Here is a 20,260-nt window from a genome sequence, read left to right as displayed (position 1 = left end):
GCAATAATAAGTAGAAAATCTCTCTGATAAATTTTGGGCAAGTTATAATACACGTGAATTTTAAAAGTACATTTACCATTAACTCAACATGTACTTTTAATATTTGTACAACATTACTATTTTATTCAATTAGAAAATTGTAAAGTATCTTGGTATCCCTCTTAATTTGATGAAATACTATTGAAAAAATTAATGAATTTTAAGAAAATACTGAAAATAGCATATTTATCATATTCTATTATATTTAATTTAACCAAGATTGACAAGTGGTAACATCACCTCTCTTGGCAGTTCCAACAGGTGGAAATCTCAACCATTCTCTCATTGACACTTGACTTTTACCTAATGTAGAATCATGCATTGGCATTGTGACAACACCTTGAGAAGAACCAACTCCCCACTCTGGAGAATACAAGTCAAAGATAATATTACGTGAATGGTCAAGGTTTTGTTGAGCATCTCTCCAACCTTCTTGGAAAGTTTGACTTGTGACTTTGATAGGTTCAGTAAATAAAGTATTGTTAGCTCTGTAATAGAATGAATAGTAACCAAATTGAGCAATAGCATCCTTTGGAATTGGATATTGAGTCAATGGATCAATTTGAGTGGAATTCAAACTGACAACTGTCAACATGTCAGCATAAACTCTAATCAATGGACTTCCAAAGAATCTTGATTTCTTAGTAACTGCACCAACTACACTATAACCTTCAAAACTTCCCTTTTCCAATCTGAATTCTTTTTGACTGTTGACATTCAAGTCAATTCCAAATCTGGTTTTGAAAAATTGTAAACCTTCAACCAACTTGGCATTTGTAAAACGTTGAGTATTCAATGGATATTCCATCCTCTTTGGAATCAAATCGAATGGCAACGCATCATCAAATAATAAACTCAATTCAGCATCGAATAATTTTGAAGGATCGCAAGCTTGGTTTGAGAAATTTAAAAGGAAAGTTACTAAAAGTAGAGTGAGGAAGAGTTTTAGCATTTTGTGTGGATTTGAAATTTGGATTTTTTTTTGAAAATGTTGTTTGAAAGGTTTCGAATGATGTAAATAATGACAAGTGGCAGGAAAGAGGATTTTGGTAGAAAAAGATACCGACTGGATCTCTTTCCTTAATGGAATGAAAGTGATGATGATTGGTTTAAAAAAATGATAATGTCAGTTGCCAATTTTTAATATTTGGAAGGAAACTGATTTAACAAGAAGGAGATTGTTATTAATGCTAACCGCAATTATTGAGTTTAAATGGAATGAGATAGAATAAGGATGATCTCCAGCTCAAAACTGCTTTAAATACTTGCCGACACGACAACGTCACTAGCTGTCATGCAACAAATTTATGGAAGGTGAAAGATAAGCACACAATCCAATACCTTTAAATCTCAATAATCTGTCGGCAACATTCTAAGAATCATCAAAAAAAAAACAATCTCAAAAACGCCAAATGTCAATTCCACTAACACGACTCCTTCTCGTGTTTACATTGATTTTTTCACCATTTCTTCTAATCAATGCCTACTCACCAACCACAGAAACCAATCCTCAAGAATACGATGCTCAATTCCACCTGTCAATTTTGGCAGATGGCATTCAAGCAGGAAACATTGCACCAATCACTCGTTATCCAGATGCTCATGAAAAGGCAACAAATTTCTATAGAAATCAATATGGTTTGGATGTTTCTGATAATGGAGCTCGTTTGCCAGATGGTGCACAATTTTTCACATCTGTGGGAGATCAATATGTAGTTCACTATGCAAAAGTTCGAGGTTATCCAAATTTGGCAGGTTCACAAGATTTGGGAGTTTATGATGATGCCTTTGCAATCATGCTTACTAAACCACTTGTTGTCCACGGAGCTTACGGAGGTAAAAATGGTACTTGGGTGGACACAGGTTCAATTTTACCATTTGGGTTTTATACCTATTTTTGGAAGGTCAATGGTAGTATTGCCTTTCCTAGAATTACTTGGTCTAGTCCAATGCCAATGAGAATTTCAGCAGATGGTTCATTGGTTGTTGATTGTGAATTGAGTTCAAATATTTGGGGTAAAGGAATGGCTAGAGGTTTGAATTTGATTAGAATTAATCCTGTCACTAATCAATATTATGTCAGTGTTGTCAGTTCTCATACTTTCCCAATCAGTCAAACTGATATTGCTCCAAAATGTGCTGCAATTACCACTGAAAAAGACATTTTCAATGAAGATTTCATTGTCAAGTGGAATAATGTTTTACTGTCAACTGTCAGAGATTTCAAAGTTGCTCCACCAATTGCATCCAGAGCCATGGCCATTCTTCACACAGCCACAGACGATGCCCTTGGCTCCTGCAGAAGATCCAGAAACTCAAACAAGGCATGTGACTACGCAACCATTGCAACCACAATTTCCTTTTCTGCTCATCGTGTCCTTTCTCAATTATTTCCAAATAATATTGATTGTTATAATGCTGCATTGAAGAGAGCTTTACAATGTAATGGATGTTCACAATATGACGTTTCAGAATTAACTAAAATTGGTAAATCTGCAGTGACGACAGCTGACAGAGTTTTGAGATCTAGAGATAATGATGGAAGTGCAGAATTTGTTGATTATCAATTTAGAGATGGAGCAATGGATTATCAAAGTCATGCTCCAAATTATGTCAGAAATCCATTGTTGCCTCAATGGCCAAATGTTGAACCTTTTGGAATTCAAAATGTTGAAAGTTTTAGACAAGGTCCACCTCCACAATTGGGAACTCCTTTATTCGAAACTTCCTATGATGAAGTATTCTTGTATGGTAGAAATGATTCAAGTGTTAGAACTTTTGATCAAAGAAGAATTGCTTGGTTCTGGGATGATGGTGCAGGAACTGCCACTCCACCAGGACATTGGAATGTCATCCTTCAATCAATTATTAGAAGCCAAGGAATTACTGACATTTTCAAAGTATCTGCCATTTTCAAATTGTTAGGTTGTACTCTTGCTGATGCTGGTATTGTTTCTTGGGATCACAAATATTTCTATAATGCACTTCGTCCAGTGACAGCTGTAAATAATAGAAATAGAAATCTTAATTGGTTCCCATTGTTGGCAACTCCACCTTTCCCTGAATACACCAGTGGACACTCAACCTTCTCTGGTGCTGCTGCAAGAATTTTGAGTTTAGTATTGGGAAGTGATGACATCTCCTTTGATGTAGTAAGTGATGGTTACAAATATCACACAAGAACATTTAACAAATTGTCAGATGCTGCTAAGGAAGCTGGTAAATCCAGAATTTATGGTGGTATTCACTTTGAATATGCCAATCAAGCTGGTTGGAATTCCGGTGTTGCTGTGGCTAATGCTGTTTACAATCAATTATGTAGAAATGCAAGTTGTTTGTAATTTAATAAATCATTATATATTTAATATAGATTAACAAACATTAATCTTACAGAAATTGGCTAATTCTTCAGCGAGTGGTCTTTCTCCAGGTTCCTTAGATAACATTTTCATTACCAATTCAGTAATATCATCTTTGATACCTGTAGCATTCAACTCCTTTCTAACCTTATCCATAACCTTATCATAACCTTCAACCATTGATAATTGAGTAATACCTTGTCTCATATTGTTAAAATGGTTGCATATGATCAAGTACATTGTGACACCAAATGAAAATATATCAGTTGGATATGAAGTATCCTTTGAACCAGCGTATAATTCAGGTGAAACATAATAAATTGTTCCTGTAAAAGTGTGAGCAGTAGTAGCTTGTTTTGAAACTCCAAAATCTCCAATAGCAACTGAAATCTTTGAATTATCTTCATCAAATTCATCAACCATAATATTGTTAGGCTTGATATCACGATGGAGGACCTTTTGGGTTCTATGTAAATAATCAAGACCTTCACCCACCTGATTAATGATTGAAATTAATAATTCATCAGATGGTGGCTTTCTCTTGGCAACATTTCTGAAAATATGCTCCAAATCTCCACACTTGTAGAATTTCATTGCAAGACACATCATTCCATTTCCTTGTAAATATTCATATGACCTGACCAAGTTTGGATGTTGGAATGCCAAACATTTGGAGAATTCACTGAAAATAGATGAAAAGTCGTTCAAGTTTGTTGGGATTGCCTTAACAGCAATCAAATCATTCGATTCAACATCTGCACACAAATAACACGTTCCAAATCCTCCTCGTCCCAAAACCTTAATTATCTTATAGGTGTGATCCTTTGATGAGAATATATCCATACCATCATTCGTCTTACTTGCTTGTTTAATAATGGTTGGAGGAGGTCTAAAAGAGTTGTCCTCACCCTGATTCAAAATGGCATAGGATAATTCTGTGTTTTGATTACTGTTACTATTAAGATAGCTTGTGTATGATCCCATTGTTGAAGATGGTTGTATCTGAGTATTAGTAGATGAAGATGATGGTTGATTAGTACTGGTATTAGCTATAGCATTAACACCTGATGAATTACTATTGGTAGTGATAGTAAGGTTAATCATCTCTTGTGGCTTTTCCTTGTTAGATTGAATTCTAGCTTGCTCATCATTATCTTTTCTAAGTTGATCTATTCTTCTTGCTTCATTATGTTTCTTTTTTCTTAATCGCAAGGTAATGACAATAATTAACAACCCAACGGATATCACAACAAGAAAAAGAACAGAAACTCCAATAGCCAGCCCAATTCCAATCCAAATGCCAGTGTCAGAACTCACTACATGTGTTGACTGTGCTGATTCACAGTATGATCCCTGATAACCAGATACACATGAACATGTACCATTCGAATTACATGAACCACGACTATTACAAACGTTTGATGAATCTGGAGCTATTCCATTACATGCATAATTATACGAGCATTGAGATCCATAATATCCCTTATTACATGAGCATACATTAGTGCCAATACAATTTCCATTTGCTAATAAACGAAATATTAACCAACAAATTTGGAATCAAACCAACTTACCTCCACAAACATTTAATTCGTATGGATAAAATCCAAAACACATGAATGAATTAGTTGGATTAATATTTTCACAATATCCTCCAGAAAAACCAGAATAACAAGAACAATAACCAGTCAAAGTACAAACACCACGACTATTACAAACATTTGATGAATCTGGAGCTATTCCATTACATGCATAACTGTAAGAACATTGAGATCCATAATATCCATCACTACACGAGCATTTGTCATTGCTCACACATGTTCCCCTACCTTATTAGTTTAAATTTAGTATTAACTTAATTTTCCAATGAAAAACTTACCACTGCAAACCGTGCTTGTATATGAATAGATTCCAAAACAATTGGCCTCAAGATTACACAAATTACCAACAATACCAGAAATACATTGGCACTTATCTTGTGACTGGCAAACACCTTTTCCGTTACATGCTGTTGATGAATCTGGACTCAATCCACCACAAGAATAATCATAACTACATTGAGATCCATAATATGTAGAATTACAGACACAATTGTTGTAACTTGTGCAAGATCCTCTTCCTGAACAAACTGAAGAGTCTGAAGCACTAATTCCAAAACATTGAGGCACAACCGTCGCTAATGTGCATTGGTAATTATCATATGATACATATCCAGTATCACAATAAGCTTCCAACTTTCTAATAATTCCGTTCATTGAATCCGTAAAGTATAAATCACCATTTACTTCAACTATTCCACTTGGTGATGAGAGCCAAGCATTGGTGGCATCTGCTTGATCTGAGTTATAACCTGAAGTAGTGCAAACTCCTGCAATGGTAGTTAAAGTTCCATCTGTGTTAATCTTTCTAATACAATGATTTCCAGTATCTGTAAATACTACTGAAGATCCCAAAGCTACAACACCATTTGGTGATGAAAGTTGAGAACCTATGGCATAACCTGTTGAGTATCCTTGAGAACTACTTCCAGCAATAAAACTAACTACACTATTTTCTACTTTTAAAATACGATGATTTCCAGTATCCGCTATTAAATACTTATTGTCCGAATAGAAATAAAGACCTTGAGGCTCCTTAACTTGTGAGCTTAGAGCAGAAACTCCAATAGTAGATCCGTATGTGTTTCCAGCTATGGTTTCAATGCTTGTTGGTTGCATATTATGCATATTTCTAATCTTTTCATATTCTGCATAGTACAAATTGCCACCATAAAGAAATATTTTCTTTGGATCGTTCAATTGAACAGGTGTAATAAAGTCAGGGTTACTTGCTGCAACTCCATCCCCTGCTAGTGTTGTCATTATTCCATTGGAGACTTTTCTAATTCTTCTATTAAGGGTGTCTGCAATGTAATAGACATTGTCCTGTTCAACCCAAACATCACTAGGAGTATTTAGGTAAGATTGTAATGGTGCTAAATTATCAACAAATCCAGAATATCCTGATGCTCCAGCCACTATTATTATTGTTGTTCATATATATAAATTTATATAATGTAAATATTAAATAATCACTATTATTAGTAAATAAAACTTACCTATTTGAATGGCGCCATTAGTAGGATCACATTTAATAATATTATGCTGTCCTGTATTAGCAACATAAATAGAACCCGAATAATATGACAATCCCTTTGGACGATAAAAGTAAGGATAATTAAAATCACCACACACTGTCTTTAATTTAAACTTCTTATCAACGAGTGCGGAATGACCCCAATCTACCATCAAGCAACTAACAATAAGCATCATGATTATCATCATCTTAATGATGCAAAGTAAAAGCTCCGAGGCATTCATCGTCGTTTGTTCTTGCGAGGTGTTTTTTCTAGTAAATTCAAGTTCATTTGAGAGAGTTCTGTTCAGGAAAAATGTAAGAATTGATGGCAATTGTTGTGTTTTGATGTTGTGTTGTTGGAATGGAAATTAATAGTATATGGAATGAATAGGTCAGGGAGTTGTAGGGTTTGATTGATAGGGTTGATATGGGAAGCACAGTTTACTTGTGGGCAAAGAGTGCAAAGGCACGAGGTGAAATGTCCTCATCAAATAGCTGGACAATATCAGCGTGAGTGTTGTTTTCTAAAAGGAAGAGGTATCGATCGAGGAGGATTAGACTTTCAATGACTGGACCAATAATGGCTCTTAAAGTCCAAAAGATATCAACTTTCTTGATTCTTGCAGTTTCAGGTTGAGCTCCACAAGATTGAATGTAAAATTGACCAATTTCCTGCACAAGCTCAGGAGAATACTCATCTTGGATGGCCATTTCTACAATATCCTCTCTATGAAATTTCTTGGAGAGTACACTTGTTTTGGACAATCGTTGCAAGACAGCTAGGGCATACTTGACAAAATCTGGACATGAAGATTGAGTTGAAGAACTTGTGCTCGATAGATTTTGTTCTGCAATACTTCCAAAACTGTAGACAACTGGATGTTCAATACCTTCCTCGTTCTTTTCCACAAATTCATGCAGGAAATATTCCATAGCACATCTGAATGCATTTCTCTTCCAATAGTCATGTACTGGAATGATTTCTATTGTTGTTGAATTGTTTGAGACGCTCAAGGAATCTTTCCAAATGGTATTCTCTGTACATCCTAGAATGAGTCCAGATCTAGTGAATTGAAAACCATTGGCCAGATTATTCACAACATAATCATTCGTGTAGGGAGAAAGTGGAAAACCACTAAATTTCAATGCCTCAGAGTTTGATGCTTGGTCAATCTTTTCACTGCTGTTGTTAGTAGAGCTAGTATTTACATGTTGTTTGTGATACTTTTCAGTGAGCTTGTGATAACAGCATCCAACATTAACTAGTGATTTCAATAGAGAACTTTGGGTATGTCTCACATCATTGACGTACATGTCCATTAGAATGCAAGACAAATCACCACAAGTATGTAGACCTACAATACAATTATTTCCAATAACATCCTCTCTGATCGATTTTGTTGTTTCCAACATTTGATTAACCATCTTACACAATTGTTCTCTGTTGCATTCTAAATGAGAGGCAATGGCTTTGAGTTGATTCTTTTGTTGTTTCTTCTTTTTCTGTACATCTTTTTGAGCCTTAGCTTGAATTTTTTGGACGAGTTGTTCATTGTGGTCAACTGCAACAACATTTAATCCATACTTGGTGAAGAGAACATGTGAAAGATAACCCTTTCCAGAGCCGAGATCTATAATTTCATAAGTATTAAAACTATTAAAACCTACCAAGAATTGTTGGAATGACACTTTCAACATCTTCTAATTGTTGATCATCTGAAGAATAGGAAAAGTAGCTAATAAATTCTGCCAATCTCTCAATTTCGTGAATCTTCTTTGGCGACATATTTCTAGTAAGTTCGTTCGAGTTGGCAATTTCACCACTCTCACAACTCAAATCAAACTTTGGAGAGGACAGGTAAGAAATGATATCTTTGGGATTTTCAATTACGTGCTTGTGAAATCTCAGCACTCTGCAACCCATCAGGAATCTCTTCACAGAATTTGGCATTCCATCCTTTCCAAAAATTGTACCCTCCTCAAATTGTTTAATAAACAATTCATCCTCAGATTGCGTATAATTCATCATTTCTATCAATAATTCATCACTACATGTTTGAAAATAGTCTTGCCACTCCACAGGCAAACAATTTCCATAATGATCCTTCCAAATAAAGTACAACAAGTGTTGTTCTTCCTTGAATTTCTCATAATTCTCGAGTCCATCATAGGCATCACCATTTTGTGAGTTGATAAATTTAAACAAGAAGGAAAATTCATTCAAAAAATCCAATAATAATCTAATAATTTTTCTAACATGTTTCATACTAGTAGATAAACTCGAAACATCATTATTTGCTTCTTCCGACCAAGATGATGCTCCTTCCGAATTTTCCCAACAACAATTTAAAATCCACTTTTTAATTTCTTCCTCTCTTGGCAATAAATGTTCAAATAAGAATGAACCAGCCTTGGATGATGATGAATTGTTATTACCAGCATCATCATGATGACAATTTTCAGAAGGTTCTTGTTCCGTTTTTACATTTTCCATTTTTTTTTAAAAATCAAAAAAAAACAAAATGCAACCAATCGAATTGTGGAATGCTTGCAAGAGCAATAAATTGGAATTGGTGAAGGAAGGAATTGAGGAGGGAGTGGAAATTAGTTTTGATGTAGGTTTTTTGGATTCTTGTTGTGGATTGACCAATGGATACGGAAGCATGTAAGGATTTGATAAAGTTGTTTTAATTAATTAATATCGGAAGAAAGTAAGTGAATGGAAAGTGTGATGATATTAATAGGAATAGTTTGTGAGTATTTTGGATGAGTAAATATTAATTGTGATAGGCTGTAAGCATTTTTTATTTTAAATAATATTAAAATCCTGATTTAGAAAGTAAGTGGATATTCAACCTATTTACAATTAAACTATTCGATAAATATCAAATTTTGAAATAGTTTGTAGGTTTAATAATACTAAATTTAAATATTGTTAATTATTCTAAATCAGTCATGTCTACATATTGCCATTAAAAGAAATAATCTCGATATTGTCACACTGTTATTGAAATATAAACCAGAAGCAATCAGTGAAACCATAGAAGGACAAACAATGGAAACTTTTGCCAAGAGTGAAGAAATGAAAGAATTGCTCAATCAAGCCAAGTCGTCTTGTCAATAAATTATTTTACATTATTTTACTTAGTGAAGAACCAAATTCTTGGTTTCAACTGCAAACTTTGGAATTACAGAAACCACAAAGCCAGCAGCTGTTGCAACTGAAAGACAAGCCAATACAATGAGAGGATTAACACCCTGACTCACCATGATACCAACAATGAATGGGAAAACTGCAGTACCAAAACGTCCACAATTGTAGGTAAATCCGGCTCCTCTTCCTCTCAATTCCAATGGGAATAACTCTGGTAAATAGAATGTAAAACTGCCAAAAGCTCCAAAAACAAAAAGTCCTACTGGGAACATTAAACAAAATCTAACATATGGTGACATGTCAGGAATTCCAAAAGCAATAATAATGAATATTGTAGAACAGAAGAAGTAAATTCTATAAACCCAGAGTCTCCCCAATTTCATAGCAATTGGAATGACAAGCAATGTTCCAATTAAACCTCCAAAATTAAAAAGCATATTTCCTAGTACAGAATATTGATTCTGTGTGATTTTTCTTTCAGTTGCATCCTCAATGGGTGAAGCAAGATGAGTGCTCAAAATTGGAATAAACGTAGAAATGCACCACCATGAAATCAAGGCAGGACAAACAAAGAGAATGGCTGAAATGGTTCTCTTTCTCAAATCGGCATTGGCAAAAAGATCAAGATAGGATGATCCCTTCTTCTTTTTCTTTAAAGGAGTAAGTGAAGTACTGGAGAATTCTGACTCGCTTCTAATGGGTGGCATTACAGGTTGATCATTTAGATCAATTTCCTTCAAATCATCTTCAGTATTGAGAGAAATGGAATCCTCATTCTTCTGAAAAGCAGCTGGACTTGCTGAAACAATAGAAACATTTCTATTACGAGGAGGTGTTTGTGGTAATTCTGTTTCATTGTTTTCATTAATTTCATTACTTTCCAATGTATTATTTTCCTCTTCCTCTTCTTCCTTTTCTCTCTTCTTTTGTTCGAGCCATGCATCAGGTTCCTTCACACAAATTCTAACAAAAATACCAACAATGGTTGGAATAACACCAATAGCAAAAAGAATTCTCCACGATAACCACAGAGGAATAGGTCCACCGGTTACCACTGGAGCATTAATATCACCACTCATAAGTCCATCAGTAATGAGCATTGTAGAATTTGTTATTGTGCCATTAACTATTGGATTAGTTGTCGTTTGAAGTAAAACACTTGTGATAAGATAATTAACAGCAAATGATGCCATGCTTCCTAAAGGAGCAGCTGTGTAGAGTAAAACTCCTCCAATAACTCTCTTCTCAATAGGAAGAGTTTCTGAAATGAGGGCTGCACCTGCAGACCACTCTCCTCCAATACCAAGACTTGCAACAAATCTCAGTATTACTAAAACACTAATATGGAACGAAAATGCAGCTAAAAATGTTCCAATACTATAGACAATGATTGTTATCATCATGGTTTTTGATCGTCCAACTTTATCTGTCAGCCAGCCGAAAAAAACTCCACCACATCCCCAACCAAACAATAGTACAGTACTCAAAATACTACTCCAGAGAGCTGTTTGTTCCTTTGCAGCTGTTGATGTAATTTGATCGTCAGGATATCCCAATAAATTTGGAATGCAAATTGGTGCTGCATAACTGAATAATACTCCATCAAAAATGTCAAATGCCCATCCAAGCCAAGCTGATGACAATACCAAATATTGGTAGCCAGTCAAACCCCAAAATCTCCTCTTTCCATCATTGGTTCTAAATTCATCATCCTCATAATTATCATTTGGGTTTCCAGAATTATCATCATTATCCTTTTCATTGTCCTCATTGAAATGATTACTTGGAATTGTATCCTCTTCTTTTGCTTCTTTTGAAGAACTATTAGAAGATACAGTAGATTTTGCATTTGTTGAGTTTGTTGACTGTTGTGGAGGAGTAGAATTGTTCATTTCCTTCTTTGGTGGGTTACTACTTGTTGCTGATGTTGTTTTTGTGACTGTTGCTGTTGTTGTGGTGCCATTACTCTTTGGTACTACTGATCCAGGTGTTGGGGCAGTAGTAGAAGAAGAAGAAGGAGTTGGTGATATTGGACTAGAAATTGTAGTGACAATAGAAAATTGTTGTTGTGGTTGTTGTTGTTGTTGTTGTTGATACCAAGTCAAGTTATTTGGCTTTTCCTCTCTCGGACTTACATTGATGTAAGTAATTGGAAACAGAGTGACACTATCTGCAAAACGAACACGTTTCTTTTGAGCTGGTTGTACTCTTGTAGAAGGATCAATAATACTTCTCTTAGGACCGTTATTAACAAAAGGTGACTCCATCCTTGCAAAAGGATCATCAATATATTCTGTTGAGGTATCATCAAAAACAGTAGTGCTGTACTGGAGTGCCTGTTGGAGTGCATAATTATTGTCATTCTCAGAAGCGTATGGATTATTGGCTGCTATTGTTTGGTTGTTGGATAAATTAGGAGTTGAAGAAGGAACGGTGGTGGTAGTGTATTGTACTGTAGAATTGGCATCCTCTATGGTAGTTGTGGTAACAATTTCAAATTGGTGATGATCCTCATCAGATGATTGAGTGGTGGTGTTATTCTTCTGTTTGTTTGTTGTTGTTGGTGATGATAGGTTGTTGAAATTCAACAACTTCGGTTATTATTGTTGGAACTGTTGCTGTGTTTTGTGTTAGTGATTGTTGTTGTTGCTGTTGTGGAATAGTTGCATCGTGTTTAGAGGACAATGTCGGAACAAATGTAGACGTTTGCTCCACACTTCCTTTAAGTGATGATGACACCACTTCATTATTAAAACCTGATGATTCTGATGAGTCTGATGAGCAATCTGGAATTGATGTTGTTGTTGTTGTTGTTAATTCTTGTTGTTTCTCTTGTTCATCATTCTTTGTATTATTATTATTCAATTGTTGTTGTTGTTTACTGTCAATAGGTGAAGAAGGTGATAGAATGATAGATTGTTGTTGAATAATTGGTTGTTGTGAAGCAGCATCAGTTGTTATTCCACTCTCAGCATCTCCATACTTTTGATAGAAGGGATGATTCATACGAATTGAATTGACATGTTGAAAGGCAGGAGTATCAAGTTCCTCTTCCTCATCTTGTCCCATTCTAAAAGATTTCATCTTCTTAGGTGATTTGGCATGTTCTTCCTCTTCCTCATCTGATGAAGAAGAATCCAAATCATGTTTGCCATGAGTAATGACAATTTGGCTGTTACGTTGTCTTCCTCCAAAAAAAGCATCATCATCTGAATCATCATCCATTGTTAATTGATGATCACTATAAAGACCATCATCATCATCTGACTCAATTTGATTATTAATTAAATCTTCATCACGAAATTGTCCAGAAACTACTTTTAATTTCCAATCATTGGGATCGTTAATAAAGTTATGTACCTGTGATTGATTATTGGTGGAATATTGTTGTTGTTGTTGTGTATTTCCAACCATCATTATATCAACATTCGGTGTTGTAGTCATCATCATTCTCTTCGGATGATGAAAAACAAGAGGTGCTGTTGTTAATGTTCAAACTAGTTTCCTCTCTAATATTATTATTATTGTTGTTATTTAATGTTGTTGTTGTTGTTGTAAAATAATATTTGATGATGAATATTGTGTGATTTTTGCTCTAACAACAATTGAGAGAAGCAACAACAGAGAGTTTTTTTCGAATTGGAACCCTCCACCAAAGAAGAGACAGGAAATGTTTTTTCGACAATGCGAGAATCTCTGTTGTCGGACAATATAAAAATTTACCGTTATGAAATTTTGTTTGGGCGCCAAAAAAATAGAATTTTTGATTGTTGTGGAATAAAATTGATAAACTTTCCATGTTTTGAAATAAGGTTCATGGATTTTCAGGTTTTTGAAAATTCCTTGTTTGAGTTTTGTGGTAAAATTGACCAAGACAGTGAAACAATATCGAGTTGAATGGACCTTCAATGTGATTGACAATTTAATTGCCCATTTCTACGCTGCTGTGGTTGACAAAAGATATTTATTGAATAAATGAAGAAGATTGGCAACTTTCGAATAAGGAGGAAAGAAAGATTTAGTTTTCTGTATTGGTTGTTGAGTATCCAAGTTGTAAACTGGATATTTCTTCCATCTTTTTTCCCAATTCTGAAATTAATCTTTCATTGGCTTGATGGAGAATTCTCTCTTGTTCTTCTGATTGAATTTTCAATTCTTCCAGTTTCGTCTGAATGAATTTAACTTTCTTTTCGCAATGTAAAGCATCTAGTCCATCTCCATGAACTCTCTCATACAGAGTTGATACACAATCATTCAATTCCTTCTTTAATTCATCTCTAAGTGAATGAATTCCCTCATCAAAATCCTTCTTTATATTCGAAACTCTTTCATTCGAATGTTCATTCTTCTCCTTTCCGTTCAAAATAGCCAATTTATGACACAAATCATTCAGGCAATTATAAACATGCTCAGCCTTATCATACGACTCACGATTCTTCTCCTCCACCAACATTCGCATAATTTTCACAATTTCCTCCAAATACGAAACTGCAACTTCCTTATCTTCCAATTGTTTCACAAGTGCATCAATTTTTTCACACAACAACTCTTGAATTCGATGTAAAATAATATTGTCCCTTTCCAATCTTTGAGATAATGTCAATAATTTTGACAAATCTCGTTCTTTCCTTTCTAACTTGTTTTTCATTTCTAATATTTTATGGTGATAATCAACCTGATACTTTTCATGTTGTAATCTCAAAAATTGAACATCCTTATGAAGACCTGTCACTGTCATTTTCAATTGAGAATTCTCCTGAACATGCTCTTTCAATAATTTTTCAGTTTTTTCAATCTGATTTCTATACGAATCAATCTCATCATGATTGCTCTTCTTCAACTTTTCATGTTCCAACAAAATTTGCATTAAATCGTGCAAATCTCGCGCACTCGTATTTGAGGTCATTGATTGTTGGATTGCAATTTGCAGCGGTGAAACAATGTTCGTAATTCTTGGGCTGAGTGGGGAGGAGATTAAACCTGATATGGGAGAAATTGGGGAAGGAAAGGCAGATTGAGGAGAATTCAGGATTGAAAATTTACGTCTGGGTGGAGTGGAAAGTGGATTAAAAAGTTTCGAATCATCTTGGGTGGTTTCGTCTTCTGAAATGTCCGATTGACCAGTTACTGACACTGAACTATATCTTCTCTTTTGCAAATGAATAAGGGTTGGAGGGGAGTTGTGGAGATGGTCTGATGAGTGAAGATAAGTATCGTCATGAGTTTCTTCTACAGCTATTGGAAACTGAAAGCTTGAAAGGTGTTCAGTTTGCAATAGAGGAATAGTTGACATTTTTTATGTATGGATGATGAGAATGAATTACAAGTGTTGATTGTCAGTAGATTTGGTTGACTGAATGAAAGAGAGAACATGTTTTGACAATTTTTTGTTGATTGGATTCGAAAGAGAGATAGACGAAAGGTTTATATTATTTAAAATAAAGACCAGAGTTGATTGAGGGATGTTATTATAGTTTCCAATGAGATTTCTCTTATCTAATTAAGAATTATGAAAGATATTGACAGTTTCGAATAAAATTGTAAGAATGTTGTATTTTGTATTAGATAATCTGTTATTTAGTTGAAATGATCCAGAAAATTTAGATCTGTAACATGTGATACAACAAATTTGCAGATTTTAGTATAGATCTGCTCAAAGGGAAACCAAACTATTCTTTTTGAATCTGTAAATTTTATTCGAAAATACAGAAATAGACAAATTAAAATACAAATCTAATCAAAAAATAAGAAAATAGTAGTAATGTTGGTATTTTTTGTAACTTTGATTTGGATTGACAGAACTTGACAGTTAATTGTTTCATTAATTTAATAATTATGATTTCTTTAAATGGATGATGTTTGTTAAAGTTTCATCTCTAACAGAACTATTTGAATTCCCCCTCACTCCATTCATTACTGTAATCAATACAAAAAAAATATTATAATCGTTTCGAATAGTTTATTGCAAGCATAAAGATGAAATCCCTTATCAGTAGAGCTAGTATGAGGACTCTCGATTCTCAAACTGTCACTTCCAGTATTCAAATTAATTTCGAAACCAGAGAAAATTACCGAAAGACAACAACAGAGAATGTGTTTAGTCATCCTTCTTATAGAGAAATGATTGCTGACATTGTCAGGGCAAAGGAAGAAGTAGAAGAGAGAAAACTTGCTGAGCAACGACAAATTGAACAAGCTCTCCAAAAGAAAAAAGAAGAAGAACGAATTAAACAAGAAGAATTAAGGAAAGAACTGGCAAAAGTCAAAGTTCCAGTAACTAATAGAAAAAATCATTTTTCTAATAGAATGCAATCGAGAAAGGAGCAATTTTTGAATCAATCGGAAGATAAGGAGAATTATTCACCTCAACAAGTTGAAACAAATCAACCAACAGTTTCGAAAAATGTTCAAAGTCTCGATGTTATGGAAACCATTTCGAATAAGGTTGTTCTAAGAGAAAGACCAAGAAGAAATACAACTCCAATCATGATGAGACCACAAGCTCTATTAGATAATTCTATACCTGCATCTCCTCGTTCATTATTCCCTCGCCAAACACAACAAGTTTCATAAAAAACCTCACTTTGTTAAATAAATACTTTTTTAATTTTTCTTAGATTATTTCTTAGATTTCTTTTCAGCTTTCTTTTCATATAATTGTTTAATCTTAATTCTGGTCAGTTCTGGTAAATTCAAGAAACCAGCAGCACCACGAAGCTTTTCGAAATTATTTAAAATGTAATGTTCACATTCAGATTCCAAAGTCTTGTCATTATAGAGCATGGCAATGTCAATAACAGACCAAACAATAGAATCTTCCAAAAGTGAAACGACCATTCTTCTACAAACACTAGCCATATCAACCAAATCCAACATGATACAATAAACTAAAATACCAAGACAATTTCTTGGTGAAAGTCTAATAGTATCAGTGTACAAATAGCTCAAGACTTCAAGCATAACTTCAGTGGAATAATCGGTCAAGTGAACAACTCTTTCCTTTGATTCCATCATACCAGAAGTAACAAACATTCTTGAGAAGAATGGAGATCTTGACATGATTAATCTGTGAACTGCAATACCACCTGTTGGAACAGTATTTCTAGTCAATGGTGACATGATTTCGTGTTCTAATTCAGCAGTAGCATCATTAGTTTCAAAGCTAGTTTCTGGAATTTCAAATGGTTCCTCTTCGAAAATTTCCTCTGTTGGTCCTCCGACATGTTGAGCTACAGCATCACCTTGATCCAAAACAACAATCAAATCGCTGTATGAATGATCATTGATGAGAGTGGAGAAATCTTTGTGAATTTGAGATAGAACAAGCTTGGTAACTTCCAAATCCTTTTGTTCTTCCGCGGTACAAATCTTTACAATAGCTGGATAATGATTATCTGGTGATATTGTCTTGGCAAATTCAAGGAATGAATTAACCTCATTGAGAGACTTTAAATCCAAACTACCACTGTAGAGGAAGTTGAGATATTGCTCAAAAACTGCAGTGTCAACTTGTTCAATATCTACAAGAGTAATTTCACTCATTTCATCATTAAATGTTCCGGAGAGCTTTGTAGTACTCATAGTTTCAGTACTGGCAAGAATCATCTTGTGGAGAGAGGAACATCTGGCCTTTAGGATGGCCTTATGTGCAAGAACATAACTGAGTGAGTCAATTTCTTGACCAAGAACGTCACGGACTCTGAAAACAACATCACACAAAAATCCATCTGCTCTCTTACTTGAGAGATAGGAACAGAGTGGAATTGGTCTACCAGGGTCGTTCAAATTTAAAAGCTTTACAAATGGATCACCAACATTATTTGCCAATCCACCAATACGCAACAATTTTCCATGAACAATTTGAGTTTGATGTCCAACACATGGAACAGCCTTATTATTTTGAATATCATCTGCTTCTTCCGTGATAATTTCAATAATATTCCACTTCTTGTCAGTAATATCAAATCTAAATAAACTGGAAGAAATGGTAGGAGGAATATTGCTGTTTTCTTGAGTAGATTGACCTCCATAAATGTAAATGGACTGGTTGTTTACAGCGAAGGATTGAGATTTGAAGAGTGGAGGAGGTAACATTGAATCACAAATAATTTCAGTCCACTTTTGAGTTGAAATATCAAACATGTACAAATCGTTCAATAATTTTCCTTTGACATTGCATCCACCATAGACGAACATTAAATTACTCACGAGACAAGCAGTGTGGCCATATCTTGCACATGGCCAAGTAACAAGACCATCCTTTTTGGATGGTGGTGGTTTTTTGATTTGTTTGACTTCATAGGTTTGTCCCCTATCAGAGAAGGTGAAAGTGTACATGTCATCCAAGACAGTATTCTTCTTACCACCAAAGATAATTGCTTCAACTAGATTTGAGCCCTTTACCATCTTGACCATAGAGAAGTGAGAACGAGCTGGAGGAATATCAGAAGTTGCACTTCTTACAGGATGTGATCTTTCAGTAAGAGCTGTAGTATTAACACGTGGTATATCAACACCCAAAAGACCACTATTGAATCCAATCACTCCATCCATACACAAAATAACCAATTCATTATTGGTCCATGCAGTATTAGGTCTATTACCCCAAAAATATCCAAAATGGGCTCTGGTAAGAACCGAATCTAAACTATTTGGAAAACCATAAGTAGCTCCAAAAATATAAACTCTACCTCCACATGAAACCATTTCACTATTAGAAATAGAAGGGCATGGTACTTGTACTCTAGTACCATCACAATGACTGACAAATCCCAAATTCTTGAAAACAACCATTTTACCAGTCATAAAATCATAACGAATCAAATCATCGTGAAGCAAGGTGCCTGTTCTTCCACCATAAATAAACAATGATCTTTCGTCGTGAGAAAGTGTAGATAAGTGATCTACTCTATTCATCAAATTTCTAACATATTCACCAATCTTTGAAGAACTAACATCTTGGAATAAGAATTTAGGAGCAACTACTTCTCCTTCAATCATGGCATCATCATTGTTATAGTGTTTTCCTTTTCTAGCCTCATATTGATGAGCCATAATGTAACGTTTTTGTTCTTCATATTTTGGATTTCCGGAAATGATTGTCAGAGAGGTTGGTCTTACACTTTCAAAGAACATTTTCGATGATTGGAGAACATCCAATTTAAATTTGATTTCTTCAATCACTTGATTTTCCTTCTTATTCATGTTTTTAGGTCCAGAAATTCCGTACAACTTTAAATTTTGATAATATTCCAATTCTTCTTCGGTCATGGACATGACAACGCTTTCCTGTTGTTGATCTTTCTTTTTGGAAGTGTTTGTCTTCGCAATCTTGTTCTTTTGTTTGTTTTGTTGTTTCTTATTGGAAAGTGTTTGAATAGAAAGTGAAGCCTTTTGTTGTTCGATAGCAGCAGCTCTTTCCTCACTATCTTCCTCTTCATCGACTTCTTCCTCTTGATCATGAATTATTTCATCATCATCATCAAATTCTTCTTCTTCTTCTTCACTATAATATTCATCATCATCGGAACCTTCCAATTGATTCAAATAATAGGACATGTTCTCTAAATATTGTTGATGATTATAAAGTAATTATATTGTACGAGAAAAAAACAAAAGATCAAAGGAAGCGAACAAGAAGAACAGTTTCGTTGATATCTTTGCGTTTTTTTTTAATTGAGATGGAAGACAAGATTTCTTCCTGTGATCCATGATGTATGATGTATTTTTAGAATGTTGAAAGTGGCAAGTTGAGTTTAGAAGAATAAGTGTGAAAATACTTTACAATGAAAGTTTCTATTGATTCAGTGTTACAACTGTTTCAAGTAATTAATTACTGCAAGTCTCTTTGATTAAAAATCCAACCTTATTAGATTTGATTGATACATTTTCCAGATTAAAAATATTGAAATTCAACTAACCCAAAGAATGAAACTTTGGATTATTCCTTACAGTATAGATCAATACATTTCCGTAAATCTTCTTTACAACATGGTTTTTCCAGCAATCCATCAACAATTCCTTTCAGAGATTCAACATTGACAGCTGAATTACCAGTGAGGATAATAATTTTGACAGAATTTCCATACAAACGCTTCAACTCTTTGGCTGCCTCAATACCATCCATGTTTGGCATGTTAAGATCTGTAATCACCAACCTATGGCGTCGAATGTCAAAATTTTTAACTAATTCCTTTCCATCTGAGACAAAATCAGCTGTATATCCTGTAATACTTTCAATGAGTTTGAGGATGACTTTTCTATTGATAGCATTATCTTCTGCCAGAATAATCTTTGAATAAACTTCTGGAGAATTGGTAGCAGCAGATTCTTCACTCATTTCATGAACATTTGATAAAAGAGAAAGGTATCTCTGTTGAATTGAAAAATTCATCTTGGCTCCACTATTATCCCAATCAGAAAATTCCGCCTTTTTCATTATTTTGAAAGGTAGTGTGACAATAAATGTACTTCCTTTTTCTAGTTCAGATTCCACATCTATAGTTCCATCCATTTGTTTAATAAATTGTAAGACAGTAGTTAAGCCCAATCCTGATGATGGAACATGAGATTCGTTCACATTGTGTAATGA

At 34.4% G+C, this 20,260-nt stretch overlaps 9 protein-coding genes across 9 annotated transcripts; 2 read left to right on the top strand and 7 right to left on the bottom strand.

Moving 5' to 3' along the window:
- Nucleotides 1–244: 244 nt before the first annotated feature.
- On the bottom strand, nucleotides 245–991 carry NAEGRDRAFT_69855 (uncharacterized protein; the record flags this gene model as incomplete). Its single annotated transcript, XM_002674795.1, has 1 exon — nucleotides 245–991. One exon carries the CDS (start codon nucleotides 989–991, stop codon nucleotides 245–247), a length of 747 nt encoding a protein of 248 aa, XP_002674841.1.
- A 452-nt stretch (nucleotides 992–1,443) lies between these two features.
- Nucleotides 1,444–3,402, top strand: NAEGRDRAFT_80466 (PAP2_haloperoxidase domain-containing protein). The gene has a single exon (XM_002674872.1). The coding sequence runs from the start codon at nucleotides 1,452–1,454 to the stop codon at nucleotides 3,378–3,380; it is 1,929 nt and encodes a 642-aa protein (XP_002674918.1). The 5' UTR covers nucleotides 1,444–1,451; the 3' UTR covers nucleotides 3,381–3,402.
- An 8-nt stretch (nucleotides 3,403–3,410) lies between these two features.
- Nucleotides 3,411–6,259, bottom strand: NAEGRDRAFT_50593 (uncharacterized protein; the record flags this gene model as incomplete). The annotated part of the gene is made up of 2 exons (XM_002674794.1): nucleotides 3,411–4,924; nucleotides 5,278–6,259. The coding sequence occupies 2 exons, from the start codon at nucleotides 6,257–6,259 to the stop codon at nucleotides 3,411–3,413; spliced, it is 2,496 nt and encodes an 831-aa protein (XP_002674840.1).
- Nucleotides 6,260–6,956: 697 nt separating this feature from the next.
- On the bottom strand, nucleotides 6,957–9,009 carry NAEGRDRAFT_50592 (uncharacterized protein; the record flags this gene model as incomplete). Its single annotated transcript, XM_002674793.1, has 2 exons — nucleotides 6,957–8,146; nucleotides 8,205–9,009. The coding sequence occupies 2 exons, from the start codon at nucleotides 9,007–9,009 to the stop codon at nucleotides 6,957–6,959; spliced, it is 1,995 nt and encodes a 664-aa protein (XP_002674839.1).
- Nucleotides 9,010–9,659: 650 nt separating this feature from the next.
- On the bottom strand, nucleotides 9,660–11,936 carry NAEGRDRAFT_50591 (uncharacterized protein; the record flags this gene model as incomplete). The annotated part of the gene is made up of 1 exon (XM_002674792.1): nucleotides 9,660–11,936. One exon carries the CDS (start codon nucleotides 11,934–11,936, stop codon nucleotides 9,660–9,662), a length of 2,277 nt encoding a protein of 758 aa, XP_002674838.1.
- A 268-nt stretch (nucleotides 11,937–12,204) lies between these two features.
- Nucleotides 12,205–13,116, bottom strand: NAEGRDRAFT_50590 (uncharacterized protein; the record flags this gene model as incomplete). The annotated part of the gene is made up of 1 exon (XM_002674791.1): nucleotides 12,205–13,116. The coding sequence occupies one exon, from the start codon at nucleotides 13,114–13,116 to the stop codon at nucleotides 12,205–12,207; it is 912 nt and encodes a 303-aa protein (XP_002674837.1).
- A 2,529-nt stretch (nucleotides 13,117–15,645) lies between these two features.
- Nucleotides 15,646–16,242, top strand: NAEGRDRAFT_69850 (uncharacterized protein; the record flags this gene model as incomplete). The annotated part of the gene is made up of 1 exon (XM_002674871.1): nucleotides 15,646–16,242. One exon carries the CDS (start codon nucleotides 15,646–15,648, stop codon nucleotides 16,240–16,242), a length of 597 nt encoding a protein of 198 aa, XP_002674917.1.
- A 45-nt stretch (nucleotides 16,243–16,287) lies between these two features.
- Nucleotides 16,288–19,227, bottom strand: NAEGRDRAFT_50587 (uncharacterized protein; the record flags this gene model as incomplete). The annotated part of the gene is made up of 1 exon (XM_002674790.1): nucleotides 16,288–19,227. The coding sequence occupies one exon, from the start codon at nucleotides 19,225–19,227 to the stop codon at nucleotides 16,288–16,290; it is 2,940 nt and encodes a 979-aa protein (XP_002674836.1).
- Nucleotides 19,228–19,609: 382 nt separating this feature from the next.
- Nucleotides 19,610–20,182, bottom strand: NAEGRDRAFT_50586 (uncharacterized protein; the record flags this gene model as incomplete). The annotated part of the gene is made up of 1 exon (XM_002674789.1): nucleotides 19,610–20,182. The coding sequence occupies one exon, from the start codon at nucleotides 20,180–20,182 to the stop codon at nucleotides 19,610–19,612; it is 573 nt and encodes a 190-aa protein (XP_002674835.1).
- Between the last annotated feature and the right edge of the window lie 78 nt (nucleotides 20,183–20,260).

The sequence above is a fragment of the Naegleria gruberi genome, assembly GCF_000004985.1.
Source record: "Naegleria gruberi genomic scaffold NAEGRscaffold_37, whole genome shotgun sequence".
NCBI classification, from domain to species: Eukaryota; Heterolobosea; class Eutetramitea; order Acrasida; family Naegleriidae; genus Naegleria; species Naegleria gruberi.
This window is presented reverse-complemented; position numbering and strand designations above follow the sequence as displayed.

Excerpts from the sequence above, each read along its gene's own strand:
- NAEGRDRAFT_80466 (XM_002674872.1), top strand. The coding sequence starts at position 1,452 with ATGTCAATTCCACTAACACGACTCCTTCTCGTGTTTACATTGATTTTT.